Source organism: Saccopteryx leptura, chromosome 2 (assembly GCF_036850995.1).
Source record: "Saccopteryx leptura isolate mSacLep1 chromosome 2, mSacLep1_pri_phased_curated, whole genome shotgun sequence".
NCBI classification, from domain to species: Eukaryota; Metazoa; Chordata; class Mammalia; order Chiroptera; family Emballonuridae; genus Saccopteryx; species Saccopteryx leptura.
In genome coordinates, this window is record NC_089504.1 from 120,265,736 (window position 1) to 120,290,871 (window position 25,136).

The window sequence follows — 25,136 nt, forward strand, 5'->3', positions numbered from 1 at the left end:
AAACTTAAGGACAGATAAAGTCCTTATTCACATGGAAGTGAGAATCAAGAAGGCCAAAGTTGTAAAATACACTGCTCAAAAATGAAGAAACTACCTAAAGTAATTCCACAGAGTGATAAGTGGCAAGAAACTATAATATGTTATAATGATGGAGAGTAACTATAGGAGCCACACATTTAGGTGATTAGAAAGCTTGGATGAGGAAACTGAGACCTAAGTGACAAGTCAATAATTAAAAAGTCTAAGGAAGCAGTTTCTAAAGTGTGGGTCTTGCGCTTTGAGATTCTTTCAGGAAGTTGGAGACAATGTAAACATTATTTTTATAATAATATTAATGTGTAAGCTAGGGTAAAGTTCTGATAAATGGTGATAGAAGACTTGCGGTAATGAGCACAAAATATAATATACAGGTGACATATTGCAGAATTGTACATCTGAAAGCTATATAATTTTAGCAACCAATACCATACCAATAAATTCAATAAAAAATAAAAAAATATATCAAAAAAGACATGTTTATTGAATTTTAATATATTATTTTAATTTTTACAAGGACAATATGGTTTTTCTCTTAATGTAAATTATCTTCTAGGGTTTCTTAACATTAAACCATCCTTGCATTGCGGGTACATTATTAATTGAATTTTATTATTACATTTGTTAACATTTTAATACCTTTAATTATCATTTTAATTAGATTAAAATCTACCTACTATCCTTTTATTTCTTGCATTGAAATTTATATGTAAAATTTGTCTTCTTTTACAAGCTGCCTTTATCAACTTTTGACAATACCATAGTAATTTCTTGAGGATTCATAAATTTAAATGACATTATTCTTTGAATTTTGTCATGGATAAAATTTTCAAATAGATGTTTCTTACATTGAGTAGTTTTTGTTTGTTTGTTTGTTTTTATCAATAACAGTAAAATTTGTGTCAATCGTCACCACCACCTATTTCTACTCAACTTCCTCAATGTTTCTCCAATCTCTAGTGAGGAGCCTGTTATGTTATGCTTAAGTAAATAAATAAATGGTATATGACATAAAAATTAATAATGATGATATTAAGATGTTATTTGTATTTTTACTTTAATTGTCTTGCAAGAAAAAGCAGAGCTTTATAGAGGTTACACGACATGTGATAATGTCATCTGATGGCTAAGAGAATACCTGCTTGTGTATTTTTGTGCTTTCTAGACTTTTCTGTACTGGTAGGTTTAAAATATTTTTAGAGACTGTGTGTTCTCAGTAACAATATCGTATTCTTGATATCTATCTTTGTTCACATCAACTATTATTATTATTATTATTATTATTATTATTATCATTAATATTTTAAGTGAGAGGAGACGAGATAAAGAGACAGAGTCCTGCATGTGCCTTGATGGAGATCCACCCAGCAACCTCATCTGGAGCAAATGCTCGCCACTGAGACCAATGGGCATAGTGCCTGGGACCAACACTTGAACCAATCAATCCACAGGCTGCTAGAGGAGAAAAGGGAGAGAGAAAGGGGAGAGGAACAGAAAGAGAAGCAGATGATCACTTCTCTTGTATTCCCTGACTGGGGATCGAACCCAGATATCCATATATTGGGCCAATGCTCTATCCACTGAGTGAGCTAGCCAACGCCATCAGCTATTATTTTTATAACTTAGTGATTCTTCAATCAATCCTTATTTTGTAATTCTCAAATTTTCTTGAATATTCAGAGTAAACACAGAGAAGTAATTATATTTGTGGTCTTGTTTTATAGTAATTTTTATAACTTTAAAATAATGTTTATAAATATTTAAATTTTGTCTAAAATAACTACTATTTTGAATTTAATATTTTAGCTTATAAAAATAAAAATTATAATATATTTTTCTTACAATTAAGAATGGATCATTGTCATAAAAGGGAAGATTTGAAGATTTTCTCAACCTATACTGCACTGCAGAAAATCAGCCTATTAGAGAGTTCTTTAAATCAAGGGAAGGAGAAATTTACTCCAAAGAAACTGGTGAAAATGAAAATAAGCAAAAGAATATGATAAAACCATATATTTCTTAACTTATAGATATTAATAATGTAATTTTGTCTTACGCAAAGAACATTCAAATAATTTTATGGTACCGAGTTATTCTAGCATTTTGAGACCAATCTTTCAGAGTTTGAAGAAAACTAAATATCAATATTTAAGCTTAGAAGTCACAAATGCTTAAAAAAAAGTGTTATATCTTTTCAACCCAAAAATGAAAAGCCACTGAGCATTTTACTGAATAAAGTATACTGCATAGACTGAGAGGTAAATACAAAAGCTGAGAGACTAAGCTGACATTGCTAACTGTTTGGTGGATGAAAAGTCAGTAAAATAATCACAATGAGTCTCTTTCCAATGATGCAGTAACTCATCAAAATATCCCAAATACAAAGACTGAGTTAATATCATATCTGTATAATTATACTTTTTCTTTAAATAGATCTATAGATGACTAGCCACTTTTTTTAATGGAATACAATTTTTAATTAAAAGTCTAACTGACATACAAACTAGGGTTTGTCAAATGAGGGTACTTGGCAAATACATTCTCAAAATACATAGAGCATCTTTTACTTTAAGGAAAACAACTGACTATATTTGACAAAATTCAAACTTTCAAACAAAAATTTAGAATTTTAGTAAACCAGAGCAGAAAAAATTCATGACATGATTTTAGGTTACACATTACACTTCTAACCTTAAAGAAAAACAAAACTCAACTTTTGAGGTTTGATGTAGTTTTAAAAAAGAGTATTTGAAATTACCTTTAAAAGCTATTTATATATTTCTTTAAAAAACTTAAGTATAGATAGCATATAGTATCTTAGTTTCAGATATACAACATAGAGATTAGACATTTATATTCTTCTGATCTTATCATCATCTGTCACCATGCAAAGTTATTGTGATATTATTGACTACGTTCCTTGTGCTATACATACATCCCTGTGGCATATTTATTTTATAACCACAAGTTTGTAACTCTTAAGCTCCTTTACCTTTTCACCCATCCCCTCTCCCCCAACCTTCTCTAGCAACCATCAGTTCATTTTCTGTATCTGTGGGTTTCTTTCTGTGTTGTTTTGTTTGTTCATTTGCTTTGTTACTTTTAGACTCCACATGTAACTGAAATCACATGGTATTTTTCTTTATCTTTCTGACTTATTTCACTCAGCATAGTTCCTTCTAGGTCCATCCATGTTGTCACAGATGACAAGATTCCATTCTTTTTTTTGTTATTGTTAAGTAATATAATATATAATTATTTACATATATAGAATTACTTAAACACTTAAAATATTTTTTAGTTTTAATTCTGCATATGGTAAATACAGATAAGTACACCATATGTATATTCTTGGGGTCCTCAAAATATCAATTTTAAGAATTTAAAGGGTCCTTTGAGAATTACTGTTTTGGGGAAGAATATTTCAGTCAGCAAGAACAACTGGTAAAGGCCCCAAACTAAAAATTGTCCTTGCAGATTTGAAAGCTAGGGTCAAATCCAAAATGTTTAGAGTGTAAAAAAGGAGAAAAGACAAATGGATTGAAGTCTGGGACTTGAGCCAGCATCATATTATCTAAGGTCTTGCAGACTGAAAGTAAGAAACAAGTAAGGGAAACTGGTACTACCAGATAGTATTGTATATTTAAGAAATAAAACTTAATCAATAAAAAAAAAGAAATAAAACTTAAACAATGAGGTCACAGAAATTTTAAGCTTGATCAAATCTAAACTTCATGAGAGGGTGGTGAAAATCTATTCTCATATACCATTGATGAAGTAATAAAAGAACATTTTGGAGGCAATTAGGCAATAATTGCATAGTTTTAAAATTTGCATTTATTTTTCTCCAGAAATTCTACTTTTAAGTTTTCCCTAATCTATTTTGTATTAGTGCATAAAAATTGCTCACTATGGCATTAATCTTCATAATAGTGAAATAATCAAGGTAACCAACAATATTGAAACTATTGAAACACTAAAGAAAAACGTAAATAAATTTGATATACTCATACAATGGGGTATCAGTAACCATATAAAACATAATGCTGTTATATGTATTAGGACAAAATAAAATACATATATTAGGTGAATAATGCAAGACATATAGAACAAAAGAAATATACACAGAGAAAGAGAGGGGAATTAAGTCTTGTTGTATATATATAGAATTGACTGAAATATCTGAAGTAATAAAGTCTGGGATTGGAAATTCAGTTGAGTGACAGGTTATTTTAACCTTATAACCTGGTATGCTGTTAAATGTTTCAGCATGTTATACCATTCATGTATATTATTTTTATAATGCAAATCCGTTAATGCAATAGTATAATAAAGCCTTTATTGATAATGCTAAAACTTTATTATGTAAAGGCCAAGAGAAATGGAAGCAACTATGAAATGAGTAAAAATATACATGAGCATAAAGAGTATGAGGATGAAAGCTAGTTTTGTGGCTTGTAAAAATGCTAAAGTTAATAATGGTAATAAGATTAATCTGAGAAGATAAAAAATTCTAATTTACTCCTTTATTGTCTAATCTGAAAATACCAACCACTTACTAAAAGGCATTTTTATTTAAAATGTGTCTATTTTAAATGAAAAGCAAAGTAGACAGATTAGGTACAATTAATTTGAAGAATAAAATTATATTGTATGTGATAGTGCTGTGTAAATGATGAGAGAAAGCAAGTGTTCATTGTAATATTAAAAAGTAACCACTACATTAGGGTACGTACACATAATACAGTTTCTTCTAGTAAGTAAAAATGACATTAGAGAATAATATTTAATCATATGTAAAAGTATTCACAACTAATGTGGAAAAGTATATAAAACTGTAAGCCTAATTTTTAAATATCCATGTGAAAACCAAAGTATCTATAAGTCTGTGTGTGTACACACTCACAACCTAAGAAAAAAACACCAAAAGATGATTATCTTTGTTCTAGAATATTTGTTTTCATCTTTTTTTTCTGTAAGTATTCTCTAAATGTGCTAAAATTTTTATTTTCTTCTTTTTTCCTGTATTTTCCAAATGTGCTAAAGCAAACTACTTTTATGAAATTTCTAATAAGAAAATGTTGAGTTTGAAATCCTAATGTATAAGATGCGAGGACTGCAACTTTCTTCTCTAATGATGGGGAATTGTTATTGTATTTCATCATATTCTATGGACTCAGATGACTTCATTTATGTAGATTGACAGTCACATATTACTGTATAAGAGCAGAGGGAGTAGATTGGCATCCATTTACCCAAAATGGAGAACAACATTATAGTTTGGGTGGAGTACTGAGAACACATTAGCTTTAGCTCTTCACAGGAGAAAAGAAGACCTGCCACAGAATTCCTTGAATAGTATTCATCATTTAGATGATCTCTGAGATTTATTTCAGACCTGAAGTTCTATGACTCTATGAATAATACCTAATGACACCTATCAATCCCTTACATTATACATAGTATGCCAAGCCTTATATCAACAGCATTATACACATGGTGTCTTTTGCTGCTCATAAATTTTCCTACAAACATTATTATATGTATTTTAAAAATGAAGTCACTAAAACTATCAAGTTACACAATGTTTTTCATTTCTACTCCTGGTAGGATACCTGAGAAAGTTTGTAATCAGTACTTGTTTTTCCACAAAATCTGAGTTTTACTATTTGCTTTGCTCTTCCAGTATTGACTTTTAAGAGTTTACTAGCTAACCTGGGATAAGTAGAATCTGCATCAAAATGGTTATGACAAATGAAACAGTCAAGTTGTGGTGAGCTAATGCGTCTGAGAAGTCCAGAGTTGGACTCAAATGAGGTGCATGGAATCATCATACTGGTGCTCATAATCTCTGCTGGTCTCAGTTAACAAACGGAATCCAGTTGATGGATATTGATGAAACTTTCATTACTTTAAAGTGACTTTTAGAAAATTATTTAGACTTTCTGAGCTGCAAAGACACTTCTGAAAAGGTAATGATAATACTTACATGTTTTTTAAAACATAAAATTTAAAGTTAGAAAAGTTATTGCTTAATAAAGAAATAGCCTAGAAGTAGATAGCCGGAATTTTTTAAACAAAATCTCAGAGTATATAATTTGACACACTCGGAGTTAATGCTTAGAATTGTTTTAAGTATATTCTCTTACAATGAGCCACCTAATTATGCAATTAGTCTTTTTGTCTTTTTTTTTCTTGATTTCTTCTAAATTTATTCATTTCCTCTATCATGAAACTAAGGTCTTTATATAATTTTCTTAAAATAATAATACTAAATTATGCCATGAATCACCTTACAGTTCTGTTACTTCCAAGAAGATTGTTATTTGTTTTCTAACAGTTCTATGACAAAAACAAGGTATTTATTCTAATATTAATTTCTCAGGCTAATGCATTAGTGGTCATGAAGATTAAGTAACATTTCACAGGTTTTACATTTAAAAAGTGAAATTTAAATTATTTTAAAAGGGACAATTCTTACAATGTGGAAACTTACATTAATATGTCTAGTTCTAAGAGTTCTCATAAACTTAAGTAAATAAAAATTATGGAGAAAAAATTATATAAATACAGCTGATACAATCACAAAATGAAATAGACAAGCAAATGAGTAGATCTCTCATTTGCTAGAAACAGGCATAAGAAACTGACAATAAAAGTTATATCTAACCAGGACTTTGGGAGATTACAATGTTGTATAATTCTTAGTTTTGAAAAAAGTATATTCTTAGCATGCAATGACAGAGTGAACGATTATTGCTTTGTGATATTTTTAGCATACATTTTTTATGCTCTTTTATGTTTTTTGGCATTGAGTTATAGGATACTATCCCTAAGTAAGGTTTTGGATGAACTCCTAAATTAAGTCCATGAAATAAGAAACAGGCAGGACATTGCTGATTGGTTCCAGACCTGAAAAGCATAAAATGTGTCTCCTTAACATTTGAAGTTAGCTGGGAAGGTTGATATTTATCGTTTGTATTAGAATGTAAATGAAGTACTTTTCATATTTCAAAAACTAATGTAAGTTACCCTCCTGACCAAAAATTGTTAGTCCTAATAAATTAATATGGATTTCAAGAGTAATAGACAAAAGGACTCAATTTCTCTGAGTCTGCTAATTTGCATTTTCCTGAAATTATTTATTCTGTTTATGCTTTATGAACATGATAGTTGGCGGACAGAATCACATTTAATTTTTGTCACAGCTGCAGTAGTGAAGAGCTTTTTAAGAGAAGTGTTCTCACTCCAGATGCCTCCCTTCCAGCAGGATGCAATTTTTGGTGAAAAGCTGTGGTATTGCACGTATCCGCTCTCCCATTCCATAGGGAACATACTGGGCTGTCCTTGCTCACGATGTCCACCTGCACTTCGTTAGAGAGCAGTGTTCACATGCCACACCACAAGATCCCCATAATGATGACATAACTCCATGCAGAGACTGGCGTGACTGGGCTGGGTTTTCCCCCCTCCAGCTCTTGTATCACTGAGAATCTGGCAGCCAGTTCCGTCCTGACAGAGTTCACAGCATATATTAGTGGATTCTTGTCCATGGTGCATCTGCTTTAAGAATTAACAAAAGCAGAGTCAAGACAGCAAGGTAAGCACTGTTTTAACTATAGCACTGGGGACGCTGACTATTTGGGACAGTGTTTATTGTAACAGGAACAGAAAAAAATCCAGAACAACTTTGCCAATTGCTATTCAGCAGCAAATCCATAGTTTTGAGTATTTACTTTCACACTTTTCTTAATGTTTTCCATGGTTTATGGATTTGAAATAAGTTTTATACAGTATATGCTGTGTTGCTAGTCAAAGGAGATTATAAAATGTTTCAGTGTTGGAATGGAAAAATATTTGAACTAGACAGTGAAAATGTATGGCAATTAAAATATTTGATATTTTATGTTAATGATTATATAGGTTAGTAATGTTAGAACTTATTTTGCAGCAAAGAAAAGCCACTTCAACCAGTGTTAAAGTTATTTTGCCACATATATATTGCTAGAGTTAGTTACAATTTGCCATAGTATTTTATGTTGTTATAAAATGTAAACTAAAGAACTTATACCCTCTTATGGGTTACTTATTTAAATTTTGTTAATTTTAAAGATTTCTTTTTAGATATATGTTTTAATGGATATGTTTTGAAGAAATTCTAGGTAGCATAATTTATTTTTTTAAAGCATTTCCTCCATAACCACAGGTATTTGCAAAACCTGGAGAGGGGAGGAGGGGACTAAATAAAGTGCCCTTTTGCTTCATAGTGGAGTTCTTATCCGGTGACAAACTCTGTTTGAATTCTGAGCCCCTGTTTTTCCTCTGCCAAAAAATGTAAAAACATTTTTTTCATTACTAGTCAATACATTACAGTTACCATGTCTATTTCAGTGTATACTTAGTTAAAATAAATTGAAAGCTTATAAATAAAAAGGATGAATATTTACAATATTAACATACTGTAGCTTACAAAAAGTCTTATAAATACATTAGCAATATTTATTGTTCTCATGGCCAAGTCCTGGCAACTAAATTAAATGACTCTATCATTATCTTACAGAATAATTTACTAATAATCTGGTTATAAATTACATTGTGTTAGCCATCAGAGTGTTTCTAATACCTTTTTTAGAGTTACATCTGCAAAATAAAGTGCCTTATAATTTCAAATTCAAGCAAAGAAGTTTAAACTTTCTGATACTAAACATCCTACTTATCTCAAAGTCCCTGGATCCAGAAGCTTCTGCATTCTTCTCACAGGATGATATATGCTTTATGGTATCTGTTGGGATGTGGACCCTGCTTCACATTAAGGATTTCCCTCTCAGAGTTACCATATTCTCCTCAGCCATAGCTCTTCACTCTAAAAAGACCAGCTCTTATATTCTAGTGCCCGTTACCTAAATTTTTGACCCTGTGTTCCCCAAACAATTAAAATATACTTTATTGAGCTTCAACTTAGAAACATGTTCATACTAGAAGACCATTGCTATAAACTCTTTTTAATTTATATTTTCAGTTTTATCCTTACTTGCGTGGCTTTTCATGTCATTGTTAAATACAGACTTTCCTCAATGACCAGTCTCTCCCACTTCCATTCTGTAAGAGCATTAAAATCTGAATAAGTGAACCATGCTTTCTGATATTTTGGCTTGAAGAAGGTAGAGAACTTGTGAATTATTGACAGAAAGGGAAACTTTAATTCAAAACTTGAAAAAGAATATCTCTTTCTAGCAACTGGATCTCTTTGTAGATTTATAAATGTTTAGAATTTATGACATTTCCCTGATTAATAAATATCAGTTTTACTAAAAATGTTTACTAGTATTTATATACTAAATATTAGTTTTAGAACAGAGTTTTGCAATGTGCTTAACAGTATGGAATGCTAAACAAAAGTTAAATAGCTATACACCCCACCAAGAATTCCGTTTCCTTTCCTGAGAACCAACAACAATAACCAGACATTTCTAAAGGAATGTACTGCCCCCTCCCTTTTCTCTCCTCTTCGCCCTCTCCCTCCGGCCACACACGGTTAAGAGCAGCTTTCCTTTAAGCAAAACCACAGACAGCTCATGTTCTCAGTGTGGGTCTTCTTAATGAGACATTTTAATGATGTTGAATGATAGGGTAGATGGTACAGGTTGCAATTGTCTTCTCATTTTCATTTTTTGTGGTTTTGATGGGTGTTCTGAAGCAGGACTGTACCATGGTGGTCAACAGGCACCACCCAGACACCTCCTGCAAGAAAGCATTTAATTAAGGAAGGAACCTGGAGAGATTGGCTGGAACAGTTAGGCCCAGCTCACCCAGAAGGGGGCGCGTGTGTAAGCAATCTAACCTGAAACTGTTCACCACCTCACAAGTTGTTAACATACATCCTTTTCCTCATACTTACATAAAAATTAAAAATAGCTCCTTAGATGCACTGGAAAACGCTACAAAATGATAAAATACACATTGTCTAATGCATTTAACATTGCAAATCAAATATCTTTTTCTTGAAAGTATACGAGATTATAATATATTTCCACTTTATTTAGGGGTCAATGCGCATGCCAAAAATGAATCTGGGTGCGTTCACCCTCCTCCTGACACTCATCGTCTGTGCCAGCAGCCATTACTACGAGGATTATGACTTCCCGCTGTCGATTTACGGGCGGTCTTCCCCGAACTGTGCACCGGAATGTAACTGCCCCGAAAGCTACCCCACGGCCATGTACTGCGATGAGCTGAAGCTGAAAAGCGTGCCCATGGTGCCTTCCGGAATCAAGTACCTTTACCTACGGAATAACCAGATTGACCACATTGACGAAAAAGCCTTTGAAAACGTAACCGACTTAGAGTGGCTCATTCTAGATCACAACCTTCTAGAAAGTTCCAAGATAAAAGGAAGAATCTTCTCTAAACTGAAACAGCTGAAGAAGCTGCACATAAATTACAATAACCTGACAGAATCGGTGAGCCCCCTGCCCAAGTCTCTGGAGGACCTGCAGCTGACTCATAACAAGATCTCCAAGCTCGGCTCCTTTGAGGGACTGGTAAACCTGACCTTCATCCATCTTCAACAGAATCAACTGAAAGACGAGGGTGTTTCAGCTGCTTTTAAAGGTCTTAAGTCACTTGAGTACCTTGACTTGAGCTTCAATCAGTTGACCAAACTGCCTCCTGGTCTCCCAGTCTCTCTTCTAACCCTCTACTTGGACAACAACAAGATCAGCAACATTCCAGATGAGTATTTCAAGCGTTTTAAGGGACTACAATATCTGCGTTTGTCTCATAACGAACTGGCCGATAGTGGGATACCTGGAAATTCTTTCAACGTATCATCCTTGCTTGAGCTGGATCTGTCCTATAATAAGCTTAAAAGCATACCGACTGTCAATGAAAATCTTGAAAACTATTACCTGGAAGTCAACGAACTTGAAAGTAAGTAGAAAGCCTTGCCTATGTTTGATTGATGTATTCACAAGTTTTTAAGTGCCTAAAGTGATGCAACAGAAACATTGCATCTGGTTTCATTAAAAATATTTAATGAAAATACCAATAAAACATCCCTCTAATTCAAATACAGAAGAATTCTAGCTCAGTTATTTATCCAATATCTGTCCTTTCTTTGGAGTGTCCAGATAAGAAACCATTAGGATCATAGAATTTAATCACTAATTTCTTCAAATTTAGTATTCTAGGCTAATTAATACTAATGTGTTAATGCTTGATATATATCTATTATTTGTTTTCTTTGTGACTTAGATTTGTGTCCCACATTTATTTCTTGGCAAGATCTAGCTGAGGGAGGAACAAACAAGTGCAGAAGAGGCATGGCTAGCAGAGGTTTTCCAGCCTCCTTCCTGCTTATCCTTGGAACATCGTCCCTTGGGGCTCAACAGAGCACTTGGCTATCCTGACCACCCTCTGTTTCCATTATCCAGGTTGTGTGTGGCTTCCCAGAGGGTGTATGAAGACTGTGAGGAAGATTAAGGAGAGAAGGAATATGATAAGGGTTTTTAAAAATAGTATTACAGAGCTCCTTCTTATACATAACCCTCTACCCCATTTGATTTTTCCACAGTTTCTCCTTCCTTTCTCTTACTGCTATAGTTTTTTGTGTTTGTTTTTATTTTACTTTTTTAGTGAAAAGACAGGAGACAGAGACAGACTCCCTCATGTGCTTCAACCAGGACTGGGCCAACTCACTCTAATCGTGGCTGCAGGAGCGGAGGAGAGAGAGAAAGGGAAGCAAGAGAGGGAGGGGTGGAGAAGCAGATGGGCACTTCTCCTATGTGCCCTGACCAGGAATCAAACCTGGGACATCTACATACCAGGCTGATGCTCTACCACTGAGCCAACTGGCCAGGGCATCTGGCTGCCATATTTTATTTTTCATTTATCTTCTGGGTAGGAGTTTGATCTGATCCACTTTGACTATTTATGTGCGCTTTTTGTCTTCTGGGACATTTTTCAGTTTAAATAATACAGATACAGAAACAGGCGGGAAATTGGCATTTAACATTCCCCACCTTACTCTTTAACAGAGCCTGGCACAAGAGAAACCTATGATTCTTGGATATGCTTTCTAAATGAAAATTCAGGTGGGAAACACTGATTCACACATAAAACAATTATATCTTCAAAATAATCTCTTGAAATGGAGCATCTTTACACCATGGAAGTTGGTTGTCTTGTCATGCTGGTTAAGAATATTAACATTCCTATTAGAGAAATTACAGTGTGCCTTGTTAATATAACACTTTGTAATTCTGCAACAGTTTTACAGTTTTCTGTAACTCCTAGGAAGGTTAGGGTGTTTCATGAAGGAGACCATGATTGCCAACTCTGAAATGCCACATGATCTTTCTTACCTAGAATATTTGCTTGTCATAGAATATACAGTCAAACTATCAGAGCTGGACCCTAAAAGTTTTTTCTAGTAGAAAACTCACTGTGTGGTAATATATGGTCCCACATTATAAATATTTGTGGTTAGGAGGAAGGAAGCTTAGACTGGCCAAAATGCTAGGGATTGAAGATGTTTGAGGGCTGAAGAAACTCTGTTATACATGGTGGGTGGAGACTAGCAAAGGCAGAACCACCTCGTTCTCTGAGGTCAAAGAGGGAAGAGACATGAATGCAGGAGAATTTGGGGAGATAAAGACCAGTCCTCATTACATGAGTGAAAGAAGGAAGAGCTGATGTGGGAGATGGGAAAAGTAGGCTATGAGATTGAATGCTGACAGCCACTCAGTACCAAAGTGAGATTGAAACCACAGTGCCCAGCACTTATAACCATTTGGAAATGAGTAGTTACCTTTCTTCCTTCCTTTTCCTGGACAATTATGAATATACATGTCAGATATTTTTGTCATTTGTCTTTGCATGTGTGTCTTCATTTTAAAGTATTTTGCCACATAATAATTATGTGTACCAATTGTCTGCATTTTCTTAAATATTTCTCTGCATTAGGAAATCTGTAGCCAAAAACTATTTCTCATATTTCAAACTTATATGTCTAAAGCACTTGCTTAATCACAGCTCTTCCTAATGTGACATAATTTAGAAAAAATTTTTAAAGGATATCAATAATTATTTAGCATGTATTATGTGCTAACACTCTATGAAGTGTTTTACATACCTTAATGAATTTAATTTTCATGTAACACAGTGTGACATATATCTAACAAAAAGATCAAATAAACAATCCAAAGATACCCCGCTGGTAAATGGCAAAGGCAGAGGACAAATACAGGCCTAAGCCTTTGTTTTTTCCGTTGTTTTATTCTTTCTCTGTGGGAGGTACCAGAGCAAAGATCCCTGGAATTTGACTAGTGTGTTATGTAGGACAGCATCCTAGACGTAAAGAGCAGAGTGTAGTTGGGCTTCCACTAAAGTCATTGTTAACTAGAATTTGAGAATAAACGAAAATAACAAGATAAAGGACCAAGTGAGGTTATTCTGAAATATACTTGAGTAAACATAGACACTTCGATGTAAACATCTGAACCCATGAAGTCTAGTCACAATCTTATTTTCCACTAGAATTAAACCAGTTTTTCTCTTGTGCCAACTTTCTGACCACAGAAAATGATGTGGCTCAGATAGTGGACATTCCATGACTGGGTTTAGCCTTGGAGTTTTGAATCTGTCATGGTGTGTGCTTATTTGGAAACTCTTTAGAGGTCATCTAGTAAACCCCTCTCACTTATTCAGGCTGAATATTTCAAAAAGTTCTTAGCTGACATGATACACATTAAATGTCTTTCTAAAATCAGATCTTTCTAAATGAAAAACTTATAAGAAATATTGTTCTTTGAAAAGTTCCATTGAATATTCTGGTCCACTATTGTTATGTTACTAAATATTGTATTGTTTAGAGTCTGGCATATTTCTTTAGTAAGTCCAAATTCAAAGATACACCAAGAAAATAACTTTGTTTTTTCAAATGAGAAGAAATCCTATTTGATATTATTATGAACTTGAGAATTTTTAAAGATTGTTTTAACCCTGTCTAATAAAAACGAAAAAGATGATTAATGGTTTTTATTCTCTAATTTCCAGAGTTTGATGTAAAGAGCTTCTGTAAAATCCTGGGACCACTATCCTACTCCAAGATTAAGCATTTGCGTCTAGATGGCAACCGTATCACCCACACCAATCTGCCACCTGATATGTATGAATGCCTGCGTGTAGCAAATGAAATCACTGTTAATTAATATCTACTCATTTCAATAATATTGAGGTGCATCCTGGAGCACATTTTATGGTTACATTTTTTTGTGATGGTTTCCATAATGTTCATTTTGTGGTTGTTTTTTATTACTTCCATGAATTTTACATTTTGAGAGAAAATGTTTTGTAAACATTTTACTATTTTTTAAAAAGAAGAGATGAAAAGCAGGCCTATTTCATCACAAGCACAGACATACACACACATACAACAAACTTAATGATTTATTTGTAAATTTAGTGTTTTTTACATCTCTACTGTCAAACGTGCAAAACCTTTTACTGGTTGCATGCAAGTCAGCCGAGTTTTATAATATCTAAATCTTAACTTAATATGCCCAAATACAAGAATTACATATATAGGGATGTCTACTCTATTGAATCAAATTAACATAGTATGTCAAATCTGTTTAGCTGAAAAATGGATGATAAATGTTGGCACCAATGATTTTTCAAAATACTAAACAAAATTAATGAAGCCACATACATTTAAAGCAGAATTTGTAATATTAAGAATTTATATTGTTACCTAGAGAAACTTTTCTGGAATTATTTTTTACTTTAAGTCATGTGTATGTTTCTTTTTTTTATTATTTGCATGTTATGTTGAACAAGCTAATAGCAAAATAAAACATAGCAAATGATATCACTGTGTTTGACTTATAAAATTTATATCTCTCATATATAAAATACAGTCATGTGCCACATAGTATTTCATTGAATGATGGATTGTGTATACAGTGGTGGTCTCATGAGATTATAATGGAAATGAAAATTTTCTATTGCCTAGTGATGTCATAGCCATCATAACATCATAGCACAATACATTATTCCTGCGTTTGTGGTGATGCTGGTGTAAACAAACCTACCTCAATGCCAATCATATAAAAGTACAGAACACACAGTTATGTATGGTATATAATACTTGATAATTATGTTACTGCTTTATGTATTTTCCATACTATACTTCTTATCATTATTTTAGTGTATTATTTTAATTTATTAAAAAAAATTTTTGTAAATAACAATACCATGTTATGCCAGCATCAGCTTCGTACATCTTGTATTTATGTCTCTTGATTGCATCATTTTCTCTTGTGCTTGACTTAATCTCGTGTTGCTTTATAACTTTAGTGTAGCCTAGGTGTACAATGTATATGAAATCTCTAACAGTGCACAGTAATGTCCTAGGCCTTCACATTCACTCACCACTCATTCACTGACTCACCACAGCAACTTTCAGTGTTACAAGCTCTATTCATGATAAGTGCCCTGTACAAGTGTGCCATGTTTTATCTTTTATACCAAGTTTTACTGTTCCTTTTCTATGTTTAAATACACAAATACACACCATTGTGTCAAAATTGCCTCAAGTATTCAGTACAGTCAATTACTGTACAGGTTGGTAACCAAGAGCAGTAGGCTGTACCATGTAGCCTACAGGTGCAGTAGGCTATGCCATCTAGGCTCATGTTACTACATTCTAGGATCTTCACACGATGACAAAATTGCCTACACACAAATTTTGTAGACTATATCTCCATTATGTGGTGCATGACTGTAATAGATTAAAATTTAGAGAAAAAAAGAAAAAAATCTCTAACCTGCAATATTTTACTCTTTTAAATAGAAGATCCCACTAAATATAATCTGCTTCTAACATCCACTTGCAAATGGTTTTTAGACACACCTTATTTAAAAGAGTCCAGATCCCAATTCCAATTCATGAGGGGAAGGGTTCCCCACTACCACCACCAAGCAATTCTCTGGGCATCACGTGAGTGTCCTACAATTCAACTAAATTCCCACAACGTCAACCTGAAGACAATCAGAGTCCACATGGTAAGACCTCAGTCCTACAAGACTGTACCCTTTCTTCAGATGCCAGTAGCAATCAAGCCACAGGCTGCAAGAAAGGAAGAGAGAGAGAAGAAGAAGAGGGAGAAGGAGAGAAGCAGATGTTCACTTCTCATGTGAGCTCTGACAAGGGATCAAACCCAGGATATTTACATGCTGGACCAATGCTCTATCCACTGAGTCAACCAGCCAGAACCGAGTTAGAATTTATAATTCAATAATAAGAGTTTTCAGCTTTCTGTATTATGGATATCCATAATTGTATACAATGGGAGATAATAAGACATATAATTGGTAAATATAGTTCCTCCTTTAGTTAACTCTTTGAATAGTGAGTTTTTTGTTAACCCTTTGAGTAAGGACATACATGAAGGTTCATACTATTCAAAGGGTTAACAATAAAGCTTATGTTGGGAGCCATTATGCAGTCAAAAATATACTCATTCCATATAACCTCAAACATATCTAAAACAAAGGGAACATCTCTAAAGTATATGTTTTAACAGAATATTTTTAGTGAATTCTATCTATTGGTAAAATAGCCTATCGTCAAAGGACCATCATCAGTTCAGATTGAGTCAAATGGCAGATGTATGAGATGTACATTAGGTACATTATCCTTTTATCTCCTGGATAAACAACCACATGAATGGATTAAAACAATGATGCACATCAGTCTTGTCTTTTCTAAAACTGACTCACTGAAGACTTAACAATAGACCTTGATTTTGCCTCTACAAATAGAAAAATTAGAAAAGTTCCTCTTTAGTCTCCATATCTTTGTGTAAAAATCAGAGCTACATCATGCCTTTCTGATGAAGACTTATGATGTCCTGGGTCTTTGAGGTTTTTAAGGGATTAACTTGCCCTCATAAGTACAAAAATATAGATAGATGATAGACCACTAACTGAGCCAGAGTAATGTTGATTTCTTAGTTGATATTCTCCAGCTAGTAATAGCTGTTTTCAGAAATACTGGAGAGATTAACAGGTTAGTATTCCAAAGAAATATATATATTTTTTGTTGTGTTCTTTTAAATTTTGGGTTCATTTTGTTCATATAGATGTAGTTTTATCATAATGATGGCCTTAGATGTTTTTATTGTTGCTGTTGTATTTTGCAACTATAATAACTACTTACTTAATGTTTTTCTCACAATTGAAAAAAAAATTTTATTTTAAGCAAACTATAAAGTAATTTTATTACCAGAACTAAAAATGTGCATATAAATAACAATAAAAGTTAAGAGACATGCTGTAAGTATATGAAATACATAAAAATACATTTTAAAAATATTTAACTATTTATATTTATTTATTCACTTATAAATTCTATATATTTTTTTCCTAATAAAAGAAATTGAACATAACACAGGCAAGAAAAGTAAAATTTTAGGCAACATAAAATGAGTGAGGTCCTGTGTCCTTTATCTCACTTGAATAACCCCAAGACTCCTGTCCCAGTATAGCCCAAGCTTTATGTGGATTAGGCTTCCCTGATTCAATTTACCCGTGCAGTGGGACACTCCTACTTATCAGCAGGGCTGCCTGCCTCTTTGAGAGTACTCTTGAGGCGGCTATGAGGATTCTACTGATCAGTACCGACACTAACTGCCACGGGAGGAAAAACACAAGACCGACACACAAAGTTAGTTGCAAGAATCACACAAGTAATTTATTATTCGCAAATCCTTTTGGCATGCCTGGGTACAGCTTAAGGGGGCCCCATCAGTGCGCTTCTCTCGGCTGTCTTTGGTCAGAGCTAAGAGCTGCGTGGAGACAGTCCACGTTCACATTGGAGTCTGGGCGACTACCTCAGCAGGATATCTCTCAGCTTTAGTACCTTTTCTGACCAAAGCCTTCTAACAGATGTCAATCTACAGGATTATCACCTCAACCCACCTTTTTGGAAGTTCCTCACAGGGAGCCCTTTTTATGCTAATCTACTGAAATGTTACATCAAGCCACTTTTAAGATGTTCCTAGGGAAGCTTCTTGTTTATGTTAAATTACAGAGTTATGACATCAAGCCACTTCTTATCTATATATAACTTCACACACACACTAACTGAGCCCTGCGCGAAAGTCAGAGTCTGTTTATCACGTCTACACACAATATATTAATTCCTATCCAGATGGCATAACTTTATTTAATGTCCTTAATTAATTTTAACAATATATCTTAATTACTTTTATATATCTTCCATATTTTTTATTTCTATATATTTAATTACTATAACATTATATTACTACAACTCCACTTCTACTTTGTGGTGGCTCTTCTTTCACAGTTCAGTTCATTTAGTCCAAAGAGTATCACCTACATCTATGTCTTATTCCATTGAAATGTACCTATTGTTTAAAAAGAAATAATGCATTCTGTTTTAAAAATATTCAAAAACCTTAACTACCTTACTTATGAATTGCGTCTCATAAACAAAGACAAACAAGAAAACACTCTCTATTCCTACTGCCACTGCTGCTTTAAGATTTGCTCAATTTTCATCAACATTTCTGAAGACTCTCATGTTTTTCCTTAACTCCATCTCCCACAATGTTATAAAAATGAATTTCCTTATATATAAACCATGTCTTTTATTTTGCACTGTTTAAAAGTATTCAGTGATACACCATCATTTTCAGGGTATGCTTTAGGCCCCTCAATGCTGCATACAAGGGCCAGAAGGTAAGTGGCCCCTTGTTGTCTGATCTTTGGTTACGTCTAGAGCTTTATCTGCTCTTATCAGGCCTTGCCAAGCCCTACTGTTTCAGGGGAAATGACAAGACCTTGATTCTTGCCTTCTTGAGAGAAAGAATTCAATGAAGAGACAAAATGCAGCAAGTAAAGGAAGACTTTATTGGCCATGCAGGAAAAAAGTTAGAGAAAAGGGGACCTTAGAGAAAGGAAGGGGGTTATCCTGGGATGAGCTGCCTCTGCCCACTGCTCCCCTGGTTGCTAGTTTCATGGGGGCCCATTAGCACTTAGGAGAAAAAGAGGGGCAAGAAAAATGTGCCTGGAGAGAGAAAAGGAGAAGGAAAAGGAAGAAGGGAAAGGTGTGGGCTTACTCCTGGAGAGCATGTTAGACCTCAATCCTAAGGGACTTTAAGGGTGAGAATTTTAGGGGAGGTTTTAGGAGAAAATCTCAGTAGAATACTCATCAGCTCTCTAGGTTTGTTCTTAGTTGGCCCCAAGGCAGTGAGTCATTAGTAAATGCAGCTGATCCTAAGGTTAGCTATGGATTTCTTTGCTTTTGCTGTTTTTTTGGGCTTGGAGCTGAAACACAACTGAAGCCTAGATATTAGCTCTAGGAATTAATTCTTAAGCACTTTTCTCTGTTTTTCTTGTTTGTTCCTCCTCTGAGGGGTCTAAAACTACATGACTTGTGATATGCCAGGGGAGAAATAGTCAGGGGAAGGTCTGAATTCCATGACCAGTGATATGAAATCAGAGGGTCTAAACTGCATGACCAGCTGAAGGAGGAAGGGTCACCCTGTGGGTAAGGTCCTTGTTTTCCCAATTTTGCCCTTTGATAGGCACCTGGGGCTCTCTGCCTTGGTGATCTTCTGTGCCTGGCCTATAGTCCTCCTCTGCTCATGTCTGTCTAACCACGTACCACACTACCATGCACCATATTAAGTCACTTCATACTGAAGCCATACTTACCAGTTTGTGGCTGGTTTTGCTCTGGTCTATATGAAAACTCTGTCCTTTCTTCCTGGAATCTATCCTTTTTCCACTTAGGAACACCCATACATCTTTCAAGACTCGCCTTAAGCTACTTTGTCCCTTTGCTTCTGAACTTTCTCAGATAGAATTAATATCCTTTATCATAAAAATAATATTATTTAATGTATAAATAAGAATTCTTTATCAAGCTTTTAAACTAGAATTAACAGCTCTCTCTGTTGTGCCTCATCTGAAACTTTTCCATTGATCAATTAAACAAATATTTATTGACGATCTACTATACTTGAGAAATGGTTTAGATGTTAGGGATTCAGTAGTGAGCAAGACCATCAAATTCTTCCCCTACCAAAGTTGGCATTCATAATGCATATATTGGGTGACTATTGAAAAAATACCTGGTATAGTTTTAATTATATAAAAAAACGCATCATTAGCAATGAAAAAGTTCACAGTGTCACAACCTAAAGTTCAATATAACAGAAAAAATGTAAATATACTTGCAACTTATAAAATAGTATTGAAATATATTACTATATAATATACTAATTATATAATATACTAATATTCTAATATGCTAGTATAATATGCTAATATAATATAAATATATTAGAGTAGAAAATTAATAACTCTAGGCAGATACTAAAAAAAATGTAATATCATTGTGATAGATTTAAAAACACTCCTTTTTTTTTTTTTTTTCATAATAAATTTTTTATTAATGGTAATGGGATGACATTAATAAATCAGGGTACATATATTCAAAGAAAACATGTCTAGGTTATTTTGTCATTAAATTATGTTGCATACCCCTCGCCCAAAGTCAGATTGTCCTTCGCCACCCTCTATCTAGTTCTCTGTGCCCCTCCCCCTCCCCCTAACTCTCCCCCTGTCCTCCCTCCCCCCACCCCTGGTAACCACTACACTCTTGTCCATGTCTCTTAGTCTCATTTTTATGTTCCACCAATGTATGGAATCATGTAGTTCTTGTTTTTTTCTGATTTACTTATTTCACTCCTTATAATGTTATCAAGATCCCACCATTTTGCTGTAAATGATCTGATGTCATCGTTTCTTATGGCTGAGTAGTATTCCATAGTGTATATGTGCCACATCTTCTTTATCCAGTCTTCTATTGAAGGGCTTTTTGGTTGTTTCCATGTCTTGGCCACTGTGAACAGTGCTGCAATGAACATGGGGCTACATGTGTCTTCACGTATCAATGTTTCTGAGTTTTGGGGGTATATACCCAGTAGAGGGATTGCTGGGTCATAAGGTAGTTCTATTTGCAGTTAAAAACACTCCTTTAAGTTATTAATATTCAAGCAGATTAAAAAATCAATAAGGATACAAAAGATAAGACAACAGCTTGACCAGGTGGTGGCGCAGTGGATAGAGCATTGGACTGGGACATAGAGGATCCAGGTTCAAGACCCCGAGGTCACCAGTTTGAGTGTGGGCTCATCTGGTATGAGCAAGGCTCACCAGCTTGAGTTCAAGGTCACTGGCTTGAGCAAGGGGTCATTCAGTCTGCTGTAGCCCCCCCAACCCCCGGTCAAGACACACATGAGAAAGCAATCAATGAACAACTAAGGTGCCGCAACAAAGAATTGATACTTCTCATCTCTCTCTTTCCTGTCTGTTTCTTCCTATCTGTCCCTCTCTCTGTCTCTATCACACACACACACACAAAAAGGTAAGACAACAAAATTTTCAAACTTAATTTAATGAACAGATATAAGATTGTATATTGAAAAATAAGAAAATTAATATCATTCTCAAATTCAATTAAAGTATTTATAAAAATTAATTTCATACTTGGCCACAAAGCCAATTTTTTTCCAACAAATTTCAAAGATTAGGTGACTTATATGCACCATTTTTAATTCAAACAATATACCAGAATTTACATAAAAAGACAATTCACATATATTTTAAAATTAAGAAAAAAATTCTAAAACAATTATAGGTCAAAAAGACATCTAAATAAAGTGCTAAAAATATAATGCAAAAAATAGTAAAACTATTGTATATAAAAGTGAGTTTAATTCTGTGATATTAGTAATTCAAATGTAATTTATAGGCTTCAATTCTCTTATTTAATTCTGTTTATTCAATGGTCAAAATTTAAGACTGACCATTTAAAAGACTGAAGGAGATATAATCATTTTTATTGTTTAATGTGGGACTGTAAATTGGTACAACATTTTAGGTAAACAATCTGGCATTATATTATAAAGTTAAAAGTTAATAAAATACCCAGCCATTCTATTTCTACATATGCATATAAATAGAACAGGGATCTTGGTAAATTGCAAATTTCCAGGCATGAACCAAGATTCCACACTTTTAACAAGCTCCTAGGTAATACTCGTCCTCATACTGCCAATCAGCTCACACTTTGAGTAGCAAGCTAAACCCAACACAATCTCTACATATATGCAAAAGAAAATATGTATAAAATATCTGTAACAGTCCTTTAAAAATAGCAAAAGACTGGTAATAACAGAAATGTGTATCAATACAAAAATTAATAAATGGTAGTACCCAATGAAATATTATACTAGAATAAAAATGAATGAACTACAACTAAACACAATAACATGAATGAATCCTGATAACAGAATCGTGAATAAAAAAATCAAGTCTGAGAAGAATGTGATATACTTTTTATAAAGTTCAATATTGAGTAAAATAAGACATTATATTATTTGAGCATAAATGTATGCAATACAATTATGAATTTTAAGAACAAAATCCAAATGTGATAAAAAAAATTTAGGACAATGGTTTTTATAGTGGGAGTGACCAGCAGAAGGCTAGCGAAGGGCGAGAACATAAGCACAGAGAGGTGACTGGTCATGGTTACTTCTTGGATTGGGTGCAGTACCCATGAGTGTCATTGGTATAAAAAATAATAATAATGAATTTTATAAATGCATCACACATCAAAAGAAAATATATTGAATGCAGGTATTTCAGGACTTCACCGATATTTTAACAGATTTGATCTTCCCAACATTGTTATGTGTTATATATATCATCAAATTACAAATGAAGAAACTGAGGAACAGTAGAGGTAACTTACCCAAAGTTTTACAGCTAATTTACTGCTCACAAAAATTAGGGATATTTTACAGCTTCATATTCATTTTGTAATATTCCCTAATTTTTGTGAGCAGTATAGATGGCACTCAGAGATTTCTTGAGGCAAAAAATTTAGAGGACATCCTTGCTCTTTCCTTACTCTTGTACTTTACATGCAGTTCATCAGCAATTTCTTGTGACTTTGTTACCAATATGTGTCTCAAATTTGTTCACTTCTCTTCTACTCCACCTCTAATTTCCCAGTGCAAGCTTCAGTTAATCTAGCTTGAACAACCTCAATTTTTATAATTTGTCTTTCTGCTCCCTCTTTTATTCCTTTATGGATTGAATTGTGTCCTCTAAATATAGAATGTATATGTTGACACACTCACTCCCCAGACCACCAAATAACCACATTAGAAGGTTTTTATAAAGACAAGGTCAAAAGCCTATGTTCTCAACCACTTGCAACAGTGTCCCTATTAGATTTCCAAACTTTATTCTTGGGTGAGTTGTTCTGCTTCATGGGCCAATATGTCACTGAGATATTTAGGCTGGGTGATTCCCAAGACGCTTTCCTTCTGAAGTCCCTCATAGATTAGTTGAGCCCTTGGCTTGAAGTATCCTAAATACAGAGATTGCCTGGTATTTCATTTTCCTTTGGGTGTCATGTGGATTCCCACTCTAGATTAATTTGATTTTAAATATTGCAGTGAAACGATGAAGGAGGGATCTGGAGAGATCATTTGTTCTGTTAATTACACTTGGCTGGTGTTAATATATTTGAGTAGTTCTATTTTCCTAGACAAATATATAGACTGGACATCTGGGCCATTCTAATGGGACCTGAGCACTTTGTTGATAGAAACACAACAAAGTGTTTTGTCTGTTTCTTTCCTTCTGTTTGGCAGTTAGGCTTTCCAACATTTTGCAGTCACTTTTTAGATTTGTCAACTCTCTGGCAAGAAAAGAAACAGACAAAACAATTTAAAAAAAAGACTATCTGGCTTTCTATTTCTATTTCTTAGAATTTTCCAAGAAAAATTCTGAGATAAAAGTTTTATTTCATTTTAAAATGGCCTTTAGTTCTGAGCACAATCTTCTTAATTCTAGATTTATTATTAAACTTGTATTGGCCTGTGAAAACAATGGCCTTTATCTTTCTAAGGTGGGAAATGCAAGTACAATGACTTCACGGCTGGTTACAACATATAAGGGTGCTCAGATGCCTTACCCTTGAAAATGCTGAAGTTCTCCAAATCCTTAACCACTACTTGCTGAGAGAAGAATATTTTTTAAAATGAAAAGAATAGTTTGCTAAACTTTTGGGTCATGGCTTATATATCACAATTTAAGTCATTTCAATGAGAAGCATTGTCTAGTAAACAGGCCTTTAAGATTTTTGCAAGAAAGACTGATATTAATGTAAACAAATCACCACAATCACACTTTTTTTCAGACATGGATTTTCAGAACCACTTGTGGTGGGGGAGGGAGGTTGACACTTATAATGTGGAGAACACCTCTCACTTCCTGCTCACCCTCATTTTCATTGTCGTCTCATCTATTGCTAAGTTGGTATTTCCTTGACTAGTGCTAGCATTCCTGGCTATTTCTAGGGTTGAACTTTTCCTCCCCCTAAGAAACTCTTTTATTGTGGTCTTTCTATTTACCTCATTCATTCTTTGAGTTATTAAGCTAAAAAGGTGATAGCATTTAAAAAAAATAAAAAAACTAAACTGAAAGTAAGCCTAATGGATGCCAGAAAGTAACTCTAGAGCAATTTTAGCTTATCTTTTTGCAACAGATATATTTTTAAATATTCTCAATTTCAAACGGGACAACCATTCTGAGTTTGCTTTATCTCTAGCCTTTCTTTATCCTTCTCCAGACATAAGGAACAAGTGGGATTAGATTTCACTTGCACCTTGAAAAAGCGATTGGAGATACACTTTACTGCTATTTGTAACCATGATAGAAGTCTCTACACTCTGGACCAGAGAAGTCTTTCATTGTGTACTTTTTTCTAAACTGTATCTAATTCTATTTTCAGAGATGAAGTATCAGGCAGCAGTCTGCCAGGTTTCAATTAGTTATTTTTCTGTAAGGGTAAAATGCTTTCTTTGTTTCTCAAGTAAACCCATTCAGCACCTGCAGAGCTGAAGCACTAGATTCACAAATTCCAGAAACATGAGTTCAAGATCGCCATCCCAGAGAGAATAAGGATGTTTAGTTTAAGATAAAAAGAA

General features: G+C 33.9%; 1 protein-coding gene across 1 annotated transcript; it reads left to right on the forward strand.

The window, feature by feature from the left end:
• Positions 1–7,448: 7,448 nt before the first annotated feature.
• On the forward strand, positions 7,449–14,666 carry LUM (lumican). The gene is made up of 3 exons (XM_066368651.1): positions 7,449–7,636; positions 10,080–10,965; positions 14,092–14,666. Exons 2-3 carry the CDS (start codon positions 10,086–10,088, stop codon positions 14,244–14,246), a joined length of 1,035 nt encoding a protein of 344 aa, XP_066224748.1. The 5' UTR covers positions 7,449–7,636; positions 10,080–10,085; the 3' UTR covers positions 14,247–14,666.
• The last annotated feature ends 10,470 nt before the right edge of the window (positions 14,667–25,136 follow it).

What these genes read in the sequence shown, in the direction of transcription:
- LUM (XM_066368651.1), top strand. Translation starts at nt 10,086, where the DNA reads ATGCGCATGCCAAAAATGAATCTGGGTGCGTTCACCCTCCTCCTGACA. An exon ending in GGAAGTCAACGAACTTGAAA is followed by an intron (nt 10,966 to 14,091) that starts GTAAGTAGAAAG and finishes TCTAATTTCCAG; the next exon opens with AGTTTGATGTAAAGAGCTTC.